The sequence below is a fragment of the Uloborus diversus genome, chromosome 4 (assembly GCF_026930045.1).
Source record: "Uloborus diversus isolate 005 chromosome 4, Udiv.v.3.1, whole genome shotgun sequence".
NCBI classification, from domain to species: Eukaryota; Metazoa; Arthropoda; class Arachnida; order Araneae; family Uloboridae; genus Uloborus; species Uloborus diversus.
The window spans coordinates 194,476,933-194,492,391 of NC_072734.1; the positions used below are offsets into that span (position 1 = coordinate 194,476,933).

The 15,459-nt window shown below is 36.8% G+C and overlaps 1 protein-coding gene across 1 annotated transcript in view; it reads left to right on the forward strand.

Moving 5' to 3' along the window:
* Nucleotides 1–467: 467 nt before the first annotated feature.
* Nucleotides 468–15,459, forward strand: part of LOC129221407 (CD151 antigen-like) — a 29,243-nt gene continuing 14,251 nt past the window's right edge. The window contains exons 1-4 of the mRNA XM_054855888.1: nucleotides 468–533; nucleotides 6,120–6,311; nucleotides 9,549–9,623; nucleotides 15,291–15,386. Of these exons, the coding sequence (XP_054711863.1) occupies nucleotides 471–533; nucleotides 6,120–6,311; nucleotides 9,549–9,623; nucleotides 15,291–15,386 (426 nt within the window). The 5' untranslated portion in view covers nucleotides 468–470. The remainder of the gene's footprint in view (nucleotides 534–6,119; nucleotides 6,312–9,548; nucleotides 9,624–15,290; nucleotides 15,387–15,459) is intronic.

The following is a 15,459-nucleotide window of genomic DNA, read 5'->3' on the forward strand; positions in this document are numbered from 1 at the left end:
ATTTCAATGCAAACTCAACTGTGTTATAATTTAGCAAACACTTGGCAATATATCGCCAAGTTTTTTCGCGAACTTGGCGACAAATTTGGCTTTTTTTTAAAATCTGGTTTCATTTTAGCCACTATTGGCGATGTTTAGAGAGTTAATCATTGAATTACATAAAAATGTCCAATATTGGAAAAATTAATCAGTATAAAACGTTTTTTTTTTTTTTGCTTCGGTTCGCAACAAACTTGGGGTGAAACTTTTTAAAGTGTTTCCTTGCTTACTCCAAAGCACTATTATCATTGAATTGGTGCAAAAGGAAGTCATGTGATGCACAAATCCGCTCGTTTACATTTCAGCTTTCAGCAAAAGACACTCGTTCCCTCTTAGAAATTCATGAACTCAATGCACTTTTATCATTCCATCACAACTCAATTCTTCCATCTATAGTAGCAAAATGTGTATCTCTGTTTCAGCTGCCGAGAATGGTGGAAGGATTCGCCAAAGTCATCAAGTATGCCCTCTTCCTCGCCAACGTCGTCATTTTGGTAAGTCCAATTTTTTTTTTTTTTTTTCATTTTTGTCCACCTTAGTTCTCTTCTCCTTTGCTCCGTCCTGGAGTTTTATGTCACCATCGTCGAAATTCAAGTCGTGTCTTGGTATGACAGTTCTTGACTTTGCATTGTTAAAGATCTTTCTCTCTCTTTCTCTTTCTCTTTCACTCAATTGCTAGAGAATACTAACCATCTTTATTGACGACCAGCTGTATTTCCCGGCGTTGCACAGTCAACCTCGAAAAGGAAACGCATGTTCAACAATCAAGCTCAAGTAAAAGGGAAAAAAAGTGAAATTTCCCGTTAACAAGTAAAAAAGTGCAGTTTATGCTCAAAATTTAACTTTAGACCTCTTTGGATTTTTTTTTAATTTCCGAAATTCGGTTAAGTCTTGGTTTCCTAGGAGCGAACACGCCGATCGTCGGCGTCACTCCTCGCCGAGGCGAAAACTTGATTCCTCTGCGCATGCGCGCTCGAGCTAAATCGACGTCGTGAATGGCCACGCCGGATTCCACTTGACTTTGATTTCAGCGTCACGGCGAGGAGCGACGTCGAAGATCGGGGATTCGCTCCTAGGAAACCAGGGCTTTAGGTGTAAGCTTCCCCTCTGGCAAAACATTTGGCAAAGATACGACGTAGACGGGATTGGCATAAAGACAATCCCGGGAGTATGTTGATTAATTAAGAGCAATCAATAACATGCACAGAATATCAACTACAGAAGTTCCACCCCTTAGGCAATCGGCATGACACATCTTTGGATTCCACAGCCATAAGAAAAAAAAATTTATTTGAATTTTGACATCTTGAATTAAATTATGTTTTTCGCAATCACGAGTGTGTGTGTGTGTATGTAGGCTTGTGTGTTTATGTGTGTGGGGGGGGTATGTGTGTTTGTGTGTAGGGGGTATGTGTATGTGTGTGTAGGGGGCATGTGTATGTGTGTGTGGGCATGTGTGTTTGTGTCTGTGTGCAGGCATGAGTGTGAGGGTAGTTTTGTGTATGAGTGTTTGTGCGCGTGGGGGCATATGTGTTTGTGTGTGTGTGTAGATGTCTGTATGTATGCGTGTGTGTATGTGTGTAGGTGTATGTGGTGGTGTGTGTGCGTGTGTGTATGTAATTGAGTGCGTGTTTGTATGTGTGTAGGTGTATGTGTGCGTATGTGTTTGTGTTTGAGTGCGTGTTTGTATGTGTGTAGGTGTATGTGTGCGTATGTGTTTGTGTGTGTGTGTTATTGTGTTTGAGTGCGTGTTTGTATTTGTGTGTATGTGTTTGTGTATGTGGGTGTTGGTGTATGTATGTGTGTGTATATGTTTGTGTGTGTGTGTGTAAGTGCGTGTATGTATGCGTGCAAGTGTAGGATATCGACGCTACCTGGAGACGGCTTCCGCTATAGGAGCAGCAACGTGAGGAGCCGGTCGACGGTGATGGTGCGGAGGGTGCTGGCGGGAAAATAAAATGATAGGACGCCAAAATCAGTCAGGTGAAAGTAATAAGCAATCGTGATTGCTCAAAAAAAAACCCCGCAAAACTCGAAGTCTACTTGGAAAAACGAATAATATAACGTAAGTCGGCTTCGAATGAATGAATTACCAACATTTTAATGCACAAAACAATTTTTGTGCAATAAAACTTTAATAATTCATTCATTTAAATTTCAGGCACAAAAATATTTACTCGTTATATAAGTCGACATATTCTTTTATTATCCCTAACTATTAGTAAGGAAAAATAAACTAGTTTGTCAGCGAATAATAAATAACCTTTGAAAACAAAGGTAATAGGTCATTCAGGCGTCGTGCTGCTGTGTACTTAATACAAACCTCGTCAAAACATCATTACGAAAATGAAATATTTTATGCATGGCGTTCTTGATCGACATATGCACATTCGTAAGGAAAGTTCGATCGCCAAGACGAATTCGGATGTATTGTATTCTGTTCACAAGTTTGGTGTCATTATTGTTGGGAATGAGGTCAACTTTATTTATATTCGTCTAAAAATAAGTTAAGAAGATTTGATGACGTTCAGTGCGCAGTAGAAACTGGAAAGTCTGGATATAGAAGGAACGAGTAATTAATTAATTGCTTCGTTCAACGGATTGTTAAACCACACTGATTCTCATATATATAGTAGCGGATGATGGAGTAACGCTCCTGACGTCATCAACAATGAAACTTGCGCCAAGGCATGACAATTTGATAATATATTTTGGTAATCTTTACTAATAATAAAGCTGAAAGTCTGTCCGGAGGATGTCCGGATCTTTGTGACGCGCATAGCGCCTAGACCGCTCTGCCGATTTTCATGAAATTTGGCTCAAAGTTAGTTTGTAGCATGGAGGTGTGCACCTCGAAGCGATTTTTCGAAAATTCGATGTGGTTCTTTTAGTACTGCAATTTTAAGAACAAAATTATCATAAGATGGACGAGTAAAATACGAAATTATCATAACGTGGAACCGTCACATGTTCACAAGCTAATTGGCGAGATACGAAATTATCATATCGTGGAAACGTAACATGGGTACAAGCCTATAGGCGAGAAAATTCACCATACATTATTTGTAAATATACAGGCGAACCAAAAGACTTTTAATTTTTCTATTACGGGCAAAGCCGTGCTGGTACCACTCGTCAATAATAACGGATTATTAAAAACGGATCCCAAATCAAACAGCGTGTCTGATAAAGATCTTTACCATTCTAAACATCAGTAACGAACAAAGTAACATGTGAATTCAAGCGCAGTTTGTTCCAAAAGAGTGAAAAACTTTAAAAGCGTCTTCCGGTTTCAATTGTCTAAACTAGCACTAGTTACTAGCTAGTTAAGCTAAGAATTATAACGGCGACTACGTAGGAGAAAGAGCTGCGTGTATTATGGTTAACCGAAACAACGTCACCGATAGCCATGCAAAAAAAATGTTTGTCGGATGTACCATAAAATTCCACCATAGGGCCGTTTCCATGGACACTTTCGACCAAGGAAAAACCCGCTTTTCACAGCATTCCGGTTATTAGCGGGTTTTATGTAGAATCTTTCTACTCCTGCTAGCTTCTGGAGTGAAAGCGGTGTTTTTACCCGGAATGCATTGCGCGAAACAAGTTCGTCTACTAGCCGCTAAGGATGCTGGGTAAAAACCGCTTTCTCTGGTACAATGGTAGAACCTCTTTTTACATGGAAACGGGGAATTTTTCAATCTTTTTTTTTTTTTTTTTTTTTTTTTTTTTTTTTTTTGAGCAATCACGATTGCTTATTGTTCTCACTTGACTGTTTTGATGTGCTATCATTTTATTTTCCCACCGCCACCCTCTGCAGCATCATCGTCGACCGGCTCCTCACGATGCTGCTCCTATAGCGAAAGCCGTCTCCAGGTTGCATCCATGTCCTACACACATGCGCATACATACGCAGCTACACACACACGCACGCACACACACATACACACACAAACACATACACAAACACAAACACACAACTACCCACACATTCATACCTGCACACAGACACAAACACATATGCCTTCACACACATACACATACCCCCCCCCCATACACACATTCATACACACAACTATCCACTTATGCCAGACACAGACACACATGCCTACACACACATACACATACCCCCTACACACAAACACACATACCCCCACAGACAGACACACACGCCTACATACACACACTCGTGATTGCGAAAAACATAATTTGAATTCAAGATGTGAAAATTCAAATTAATTTTTCTTTCTTTCTTTTTTTTTTACGGAGCCTCAGCGGGGATTTACCGGGTCGAAAAGTGTGTTGTGAACGCGACTACTGAGTATTCTTCGAGTTAGTACTTTCTCCTGTTTAGCCGCCATTTCCCTTTCTCAACAGGCTAGCAACTAGCTCCACCTACTTCCGGCAATTTAAGCAGAAAACATTTTCGGAGCTTTTCATTCTTTGGAAGCAAGCTGCGTTTCATTTCTCCTATGTTTGTTATTCATGTTTAGACTGGTAAAGAGAGATCTTTAGTTGTACAATTGCGCATCCATATCAATTCACACTAAGGCGCGGAACCCAAAACCGAAGGTTCACGGGCTTAAATACTGACCGGTTGAAGACCCGTGTCTTCATATACAGTGTTGGTAAAAAAAAAAATGCATCACCCTCGCATTTTCACAACAGTGGGATTATATGAGGAGTTTCGGTCGACCGATTAACGATGAATGTATGTGAAATTTTGCAAAATTTATGAAATAAACATTCAACAGTAGGATTCCGATCATTGTTTACGTAGATCGGGGCTGTTTCCGGGCCAAGGCAAACTGCTGACCCCATGCTCATTTTTCCATTTCTGAACCTGCGTGTGAGTTTAGAGAAAAAAAATCGCTTAACCCCATATCAATTTAAGTCTAATGGCAAGATAAAGGTTTTTGAGTTGTTAATTACCAGTTTTGCCCTGTGGCACGGAGCAGAATCATCCTGGAGAATGACGTTTGGAACGGAAGTAAAGTGATCCCGGAAAGCAGGAAGCAATTTCTCCTCCAAAATGCCGACATGCACCCGAGCGTTTACTGTTCCTTGCACAAAGTGAAGCCAACCAACTCCTTGATCAGAAGTACATCCCGAAATCATCTGGGATGCTTGACTGTGTGTTGAATGCAGTCGGGATGATATTCCTCTCCTTTGCGGCACGGGTGGTGCAATTTTTTTTACCAACACTGTACATATAGTGGCAGATCAAATGCACCCTGCAAAGTGGCATTTTGATTCTGATGTCGAAGGATACTTCATGGTCGATAATGCAACTGTACAACGTGCAAGAAGCGTTGAAAATTGGTTTCCTGAGCATTTTACAACACATTCCCTGGCCTCCGCTTTGCCCCCCCCCCCCATAGAAAATGTGTGGGATATGATGCAAAGACGCATCCGACAGCACTCTCCTCTTCCATCTAATCTATGAGTTCTAAAAAAGCTGCATAGCCGATGCAGAGTATTCTCTGGATATAAATGCACTCTAAAAGTTTGTAGAGTCAATCAAGGGCGCCCATATAGGGGGGCAAGGGGGGCATGCCTTCCCCCCCCCCTTAGAAATGAGAACTTCCTTGCTTTTAGCACTTTTTTCTTTGCAAAAATGTATAAAAATTTCTTTTCCAGCCATTGATGGATAAGTTATTAAAAATGTCAAATTTTAATATCTCTAATTTGTACTGAAATCAGTTTCCATGGGGAAAAGATTCTGCTAAACCATGGGGAAAATTTTTGAGCCCCCCCTCCCCTTAAAATTTTGCATATGGGCGCTCTTGGTGTAAATGCCTAAACGAATCATAGCAGATATCAGTGCAAAATGCGGTCCAATAAAATATTCTTCTTGGACTTTTAATTCATCGGCCAGTGAGTGTCGCTGCAATGAAATTTCATGGCTTGACATCTTTTCCTGATGTTAGGATAGTTAAAATACGCTCCCGGGTGTTTGGTTGGATTTCTTACACATTGAAATGGTTACTAACATATCTGTGACATGATGAAATTGAATGAAATAAAGAATCTTTTGTTCTCCATTTGGCAAATTATTATGGATATTTAATTCCCTTCCGCAGGTGGGCGGCGTGTCGGTGTTCGCCGTGGGGGTGTGGACCCTGGCAGACAGGTCCTTCATGGAACGTCTCCTGGGCAACGACCTCTACGTGACCTCTGCCGCCATCCTGATCGCGACCGGGGTCGTGGTCACCGTCATATCCTTCCTGGGATGCTTTGGCGCCATCAAAGAGGTCAAATGCATGCTCCTCACGGTGAGTAACTCTCAGCTGATAGAACTTAAACTTCACCAAAGAGGTCAAATGCATGCTCCTCACGGTGAGTAACACTCAGTTCAGTCAAATTGAACTTCACCAACTTCGACTGTTAAGGGGGTCCAGGGCACAAAAATTGTCAAATTCGAAAAGGCATTAACCAATGTTAAAAGTTTCATTAAATTTTTAAAATATTCCTCCAACTACATTGTTTATTTCAATCTCGCCAAGCCGACCATGTTACCATAACTGCACCGGAAATTTGCCAAGCTTCTGACACCGTGAAAAAATATTTGTTTTTTCTGCTACAAAAATACATGTTTTTTAAAAGGGGCCTCGGACACAAAAATCGTCAATTTTTGCAACATTTTTATATCATTTAAAAAATTTCTCCGTTTTTTTCTGCGTTAGAGGACGTTTGAGTCTTGTTTCTATCTTAATTAGAGCGAAAAACATAATTATTTTTGCTGCATGCATCTAACTAATATTTTTCTTAACTTTAAAACTTTAAACGCGTTTTTTTCCCATGATGCAATTTTTTCCCGATTGTTTACATTTAAACTCTTATAAGTCAAGAACTGATAAAGATTAAGTAATGAAATTTTGAGCATATCTTTTTCAAATAGTTAATTTTAAATTTCATTCGGCAAATTGAAAAAAAGAAAAAAAAACGTTTCTGCAAAAATGTTCTTTTTTTATAAAAAGTATTTTTGAAGTTTTCGAAATTTTTCTTCAAATAGTTTCTATTTTTTTATTGAAATAATATTTTTTTTTTTTTTTTTCAAATTTCCGAATAAAAATGAAAACTTAGGTATTTGTGCATAATTTTTCGAAAAAAAAAATTTGAAAATTGACCAAGAATATTTTAAGTTTTTAACAATTAAAAGCAACCCCACAAAAAAAAATTAAATTTAAATTTAAAAATTTTTTTAAAAATATTTATGTCATGATTTTGCTTATTAAATAGATGGTGAATCAGTGCAAAAAGTTTCAAAACTATAAACTGTTTCATATTTTTTTTTTAATTAAACAGTCGACCAGATCGATTTTATATAACCAGGTAGGATATTTAACCAGGTCGATTTCACTTTCAATTGTATATCTCTATTGGGGACTATATTGTCGTGTCGTAGCAACAATGACATGTATAAAGCCACATTTAACTGCTTCACAGATATACCCAGATTCTTCACAAGGTTAGTTTGCCATCTGTTGGTTATTCCAAGCTGACGAGCCCAAGACAAAGAGGCGAAATTGTATGATGTTGATGCTATAAACGAGGTGATTTATATTTACACTTACAGCTTCCATCCAAAGCTTTTATCTACACTTTTTGAGGTGAAGCCGTACCCTGTTTGCGAACCTCTTGCTCACTGAAAAAACGATTCAGAAACGTTCCTGGAAAATAACGGGCAGCTGATGTGTCCAATTTCTGCCGGTAAAATACCCTACAAAAACCAGGAATGTTTTCCGCTAAAATTCAGTAACCTTCCTGAAATTATCCCGGAAACTTCCTGAAAAGTTCCGAAATTATCCTGTTTTGATCCAGTTGTGTCTCTGAAACTTTAGAGTTAACGTATGTAGGTATATTATAATACCTTGGCACCTTCCTGATTTATTAAGAAAGTTTCATAAGCAGTATTGCAAACATGGCCAAAGCTAAGCCAGAATTGCAAGCAAGTATCGAGAATTTTACTCGCCTGAAATTCTGGCAAAAGCAACGTAGTCCATACATTCACTCTCCCTATGGGAGCTTAATCACCATGGACATGCCGTAATCGAAATGAAGCCGATACACTTTATGAATGCGCTCAGTTAATCTTTAAACTGGGAGCTAAAAATATTTTTTCACAACAGTGAGAAGTCTGCATTCGTACAAGTTGTAACAATTCAGGAAACTTTATGACAATGATGCTTGATTTTTCCAGGAGGTGTATAAAAACCATTGAAGTCCCGGAACATTACACGGAAATACTCAGTAGCGTTTCGGAATTTTTTTTACAGTGCTGGTATGCTAAAATATTCTTAGCTACCAGTATAAAGGTATACTCATACGTTTTTTAATCTAATGGCTATTCCAGACTTACGAGCCCAAACTGGGATGCTGTAAATGATCCGTTTAGTATTTACTTACAAGGGTGAATAAAGTCATAATTTAGATAATTTAAGGATTTAATGATGTAAAAACCTGTAATCAGAAGCGCTTAAAATGGGTCACATTGGCTAGTAACTGTAAAATACTTCACAAACTTTTCTCAAATATTACAGTACTGCTTGCAAGAACTATGAGCAAAGTCGCTCAGAGAGATATCTCAGATTCACATTATTTCACGGGATTCCATTGTGTATTTTGCTCTATAGCAGGATACCAAGCAGCCTGAAAATTTTAAGAGTGTTCTGATGGAAACATTTAGCTCAGAATGTTCAGGAGTAGGGGTGGTTCGAAAAAATTGATTTCTTTATTTTGGAATCGCGTTACCTCTCAAAAGTTGTAGTTTTATATCCTCAATTGGAGAAAAATAAAAATAAAAATTCTGAGTTTACATCTTCAGTTCGCGCATGAGGCTGAAAGTTTGAAAAAATATGTAAAAAAATTGATTTTTTAAAATATTTTTAAATTATTTATTTTTTAATTTTTATAGTGCAACAACAATAAATTATCAGTATATAGCGTAGTTTGAAGCTAAAAAAATATTTTATAGCTTTTGAACAACATCTTTAGCCGCGCATACGTAAATTTCAAATTTTAGGCGATTTTAACCCAATTCAAGGCCTATGTGCGATCTTAAGGCCTTATCTAAAAGCTATGAATTTTTTTTTTTAGGTTCTATATGGTTACCAAACACCAAATTATACCGAAATTTCATCACAAAAGCCAACAATAGTGCAAATTCTCGGAAAATGAAGCCAGAATAAGTCTTTCAGCACTGTATTCAGAATGTATCGGGGGGAGGGGGAATTTTCCTTCTTAGAGAAAAATGTTTCATTTCGATCTTTCATAAAATTACACATTCTAATTATTATAATATATTTTTATCATCAAGAGTTTGGTATTAGGTTATTAGGTTCATTTTTACAATCGCGTGTTTTCCTGAAGAATTTGTTTTTAAACTATATGGCTTTAAAGTTTTGATTTTCTATGTTTAGACAGAAAATTAAACTTTTAAAAAAGTACTATTTGAGTGTTATTCCGTATCCTAACATGATCCTTTACATGATCTGGTTCTCTTTCTTCAGTTCTTCATCATCCTCTTCATGATCTTCATCGTCGTCCTCATCGGGGGAATTCTGGGATACGTATTCCGAAGTGAGGTAAGTATTTCGTAAACAAGTTTTTATCTCAGTTTTACTTGTTGAAAGATTTCGCGCATTTTTCTAGAATAATGCACTTATAGTTTAAAAATATGAAAAGAAAAAAAATGTTTTCCAAGGAAATTACATTTTTGGACTTAAAGCAAAGAAATAGCATGTGTAAATGCAACGTTTTTTCATTCATCCTTAGACAAACTCGAAATAATTCATAAACAGCAAATAATTGAAATTTTCAGGAAAATATATGCTTAGTTAAACTTTTTTTTTCCATGCTATAAATGCCAAGCATTGAAATGTCTGTTCTCTTATATCAATGCGTAAATCTAATTAAAGGGCAACCCCGAACTTGTTATTAATAATACGGACTTTCAATTTGTTATAACATGAGTTCATTTTACATTAATAAAACGACCCTAAGTCAGAGCTGGTCTACTTTTGATTGTTGAAAACTATCTTCTGTGTTTCGATATGGTGATAGAATCACTTTTTTCTTAATAAACAGTAAGAAACTACCTACAAATCAGATAACATTTTCACATTATACATTAATTTGTTTATACGTGACTAATAAATCAAGCTTTTTCTCAAAAAAAAAAAGGTAGTTAACATAACTATTTGTTTTGTCGAAAAATACGGTTGGAACTTTTCAAGAATGGTGCTTTTATCGTTTGGAGTATTGTTTAAACCCAAGTTTTGGTTTAAATCCAAAGGAATGAGGTAGGTGCGGGTAATAAGGCCTGCCTAAGGGAGATTTGAAATAAAACAAAAACTATGTATCCGAATCAACAAATTGTAATATTAATTAAACATACAGATCAACTACTACAAGAAACTAACAAAAAAAAAAAAAAATCACCAGTTCTGAAGAAAACAATCATGAAATAAAACATTTTTTTAAACCTTATCCTTAGGCTTTATTATACTATGGTAGGATAATAAGTCCTAAAATTTTCAACTCTTAAATAATCAAAATCAACTTCTAACATGGATAATTGAGATCAATTGTAATATATATGCATTAATCATGCTCAAAGTCTTCAAAAGGACAAAAAAAAAGTCTTTGTTTAACTACCGTCAGGGCACTCAAAATTATCTTTATCACAGATTGTCACACCCGACGCATTCCTAATGATACCACTTGCCGCATTTTAGATATAGTCTCATGTCATTCATCTTATACTCTCACAAGTGTGTGACAGTACCAAATAGCATTGCTTTCTTAAGTATAATTTCCTTCATTAAGGGTTTACGTCTTTTTCATTTTCTTCTCTTTCTTGTTTCTGTCAAACAAGTCTTTGATGACTGGGGTTCTCTGATAATTAATGGTTTTTTTTCTAAGAAATGATGTTTTTTTTTTTTTTTTTCATAATTTTCTCGGGTGTAGGCATAAGCTCCTGAAGTGCAGTACTTTTCAATGGGGCGAGCCGCACATTGTCTTTTTCATCCTTCGAACTATAACCGAAAACCATGTGGTAAAACTTTTCAGAAGGTCTGCTTGGGGTATCACTAAAACCCAGAACCAAGTAGTAAAAAGTCGTAACTACTTATAAACATCTATAATATACTGAGAATGATTTTAAATAAGATTAACAAAACTGACAAACATTGTTACAAAAAAAAAAGGAACATAATAAGGAATACGATCAAATTTGGTAGGCCTTATTAGCCGCTGACATCGTGTACAAAGAAGTACACAAAAGTACAATAAGTGGTTTATATATGTAATTCAGACATCAAAGATCGATAGAAGCATTGACAACAGAAAACTGGAGCGCAAAACTTTATCAAAACGTGTAATATTACAAAAGTTATTTAACATTCAGTCGGACGATTTTTATTTCCTTTTACAAAAAAGGAAGTATTGTGTTAGCGAAAAAATTTTCACTCAAAAATCGACCTTCATTTTCATTTTGCTCACCCCCGAATGAGTTTTAAGGTTTTTTTCGACCCGACCACACGTGCATATATACCTAAAAACGTATAGACGCCCGAACTATCCATTTTGACGATGCCCGAGTTAATTACAACGAGTTTTCTCGTGACGTCTGCATGTTCGTATGCATGTGCGTATGTGCGTGTGTGCGTATGTATGTCGCATAACTCAAGAAGGGTATGTCCTAGAAAATTGAAATTTGGTACGTAGACTCCTAGTGAGGTCTAGTTGTGCACCTTCCCTTTTGGTTGCATTCGAGTGTTTCTAAGGGGGTCTTTTGCACCTTTTAGGGGGGGGGGAATCACTGTTAATTTCGATGCAAACTCAAGTAGTGTTATAATTTGGCGGACACTTGGCAATATATCGCCAGTCTTTTGATCGCCAAATTTTGTCACCAACTTAGCAGCAAATTTGGCGATTTTTTTTTTTTTTAATTTTTTTTCAATTTTTCCACTGTTGGTGACATTTAGAGAGTTAATTATTGAATCACATTAAAATTGCCAATAATGGGGAAATATCATTAGATTCGTGTAAAAGGAAGTCATGGGATGCACACATCAGCTCGTTTGTTTGTGTTGCACATCCGCTCCGCGCAAACGCATCGCGTCGGACTGGGCGGTCATTCCAATTTCGTCAGCTTGCGAGATCGAGATTCTCGCTCACGTGATCGGTTGTGACGTAGAGATGTCGCAAAGTAGTATTCTAATCTACTCGAACCAAGCCACAAGCTACGTTCGAGTAGATTAAAATGCTACTTTGCGACATTTCTACGTCACAACGGATCACGTGAGCGAGAATCTCGATCTCGCTAGCTGACGAGCTTGGAATGACCGCCCTGGTCACAACAATTGAGAAACATGTCGCGACCAGTATGAAGTGCCATCAGTGAGTGTTAGCTGCCTACAAGTGCGTCCTTGAGTGGATACGAACATTTAAAATTGAATTTTTGTTGTTGAGACCTTATTAGCCGACAGGCCTTAATACCCGCACCTACCTTTGTATTGAAGACTGCAGATAGGTAATCGCCTCTTTTGTTAGAGCTTATTACTTTTATTTGATCCAATGGAACGAAACAATGCCACGTTACATATTTAGAAGTCTTTGCCCGGTCGAAATGTTTTGCCCTCTTTGTCGAGTCTTTTTTTTACAAAGAGACTTGATCCTGGGGGAAAGTTAATTCTTAAGTGCTTTAAATACAAGTCAATAATTTATTATTGCAACCTGATTATTATTTACTCATAAAAAAAAGTTATTGATCGTGTAAAACTAAAAAATGAGAAAAAAACAGTAGTTATTAAAACTAATATTTAACGAACAAAGTCAACTACGACTAGCATTGCAAGCCAGAGACAAATGACTGGCATTGCTAAAGAAACTTTTCTTTTTTTGAACCCTGATCAAGAAAACAGCGAAAACTAAGAAACAAACATTGAAAAGATATTTAAACGTTTACGTAAATACAGTTAATGACGGTTAAAATTAAAAAAGTCAAAACCTATAAAAATATTGTTAAATTGACACCAACAGTCAGCTGAAATTAGTGGGTCGACTAAAGAATGTATTTATTTTCTAAATTTCAGAATGACTTTGCAAAATTAAAGCATTTGATAAGCTTAATAGTTGATTTAGTAGTTGGTGTGAGCATATTTTTACTATGTATAGTAACACTTCTCCCTAGTCAACGTTTTTTAAGCTTCTGCTTTAATTAGGAATGTATAAGACCATATTTTCTAAGACATTCATTTCTGTGAAACAATACGTAGAATAAATAACATATACTCCTATGTTATATATGCGTATAATCCAATAAAAGTACATTTGATCCCGAATCGAGTCTCCTTAGTTTGAAAGGATCAAGTACCACCAAGTATACTTTTCAAACATATTTCAAAATTACAGCACAAGAAGTCAAAAATGTTTAATTCTCACGCTTGTAACATTGTTTTAAATCTTCTACCACACCATGAAAAGGATCTTTGTATTTCTTTGCTTCTTCAAGAAAGCTAGCAACCTCTTTGATCGACAATCCAAAAAAAAAAAAAAATCTCGCATCTGATAGTGGCACATAACTTCAAAGACATGTGAAAACGGAACATCTGCCCCCTGAGGATGTAAACCTATCACGCCACTCTCAACGACTGAGCCAACAGGTCACCATTCTGGGATGCTATGCATTGAAGCTATGCGTAATAAAAATAGAATAAATCACCTTTGCAACAAGACAACCAAAACGTGAAATATCTCTTTATTTTTCGCCAGAAGCGATGAAAATGACGTTTACAATGATGCTTCCTATGAAGTTTGAGAAAGTGTTAATATAATTGTGGCCTCATAAAAATAATAATAATAAAAATTTTGAGGAATAATGTACAGTAGACGCCGCTTAATGTGATCACTTCGGCACAAATATAGTTTGATAACAATAACCTCAAAGAATCCAGGACACACAAAATGTTTTTTTTTCTTCTTCTTCGATTAAGAGGCATTGACTTTTACAACTGCAAAATAAAATTTCAATGACTCAACTGAACGCAGTTTTAAATTTTAATTACTAAATTAGCAGAATGGAAACTCTTTTCTCCATCGACTAAACCATCCGTCCGATGATTCAACTTCGCCATCTTTTCCAGCATGGTTTCGCTTTGTTGTTTAAATTTCCATTTTAGCTTCATTTGTCTTCAATCTCGTCACTGTCTTTAGTAACTTACAAAGTAATGGCTGAGGAACGTTTAGTTGATCTGCACAATTTCTGTGACTCATCATGGTTGAACTGTGAAAAAGTTTTAAAATGTCAATTTTTTCCATGACAGTTAAATCATCCCACTTTTTCCCTATCTCTGAAATGTTTTAGCGTTTATTGTGATGTTTTTAGTGTAACTGAGCAGAGTGAAAAATCTTCTGCTTTACTCTTGTGTTTTTTTTTCCCCCGAAGCTATTTGTCAGGATTTTCCTTTCATATTTCTGTCGGATGGGGCGCAAAAAAAAAAAAAAAAAAAAAAAAAATGAATTTTGACCTCTTGAATTCAATTTATGTTTTTCGCAATCAGGAGTGTGTGTGTATGTAGGTATGTGTGTGTGCTTGTGTGTAGGGGGTATGTGTGTGTAGGCATGTGTGTTTGTGTCTGTGTGTAGGCATGAGTGTGATGAATGTATGGGTAGTTGTGTGTAGGTGTGTGTATGTGTAAGTGTCTGTACGTATGTGTAGGTGTCTGTATGTATGCGTGTGTGTATGTGTTTGAGTGTGTGTTTGTGTGCGTGTATGTGTTTGTGTATGTGTGTAGGTGTATGTATTTATGTGTGTGTGTGCAGTTGTGTATGTATTCGCGTGTGTGTAGCATATTGACGCAACCTGGAGACGACTTTCGCTATAGGAGCAGCATCGTGAGGAGCCGGTCGACGATGATGCTGCAGAGGGTGCTGGCGGAAAAATAAAATGATAGCACATCAAAACAGTCAAATGAAGGCAATAAGCAATCGTGATAGCTCAAAAAAAAAAAAAAAGAGGGGGCAGGGAATTGAAAGTTTTTGAAAAAGTTATATCAATAAACGAAGGCACTGGTTACAATATCCGACTTTTTTTAACTCATATTAATATACGATAACGCATATTAATATTTCGTGATTCTGATAAGATTAAGCGAATGGTAACATTAACCGTGATCACATTAAGCGGCCTCTACTGTATATGATTAGTGAAATGCATATGATTAGTGTCCTTTTGTCGATTTTTCCAGGTTGAGAAGCAGATGCACCAGGAAATGCTGATGTCAGTTCCACTTTACAAGAACGACACGACGGTCACAGACGCTTGGGATGCTCTGCAGCCCTACGTGAGTTTGTCTAAAGCGCACACAATGTGTGCGTGTGTGAATGTATAACTGATCGTTAGAATCATTATATTCG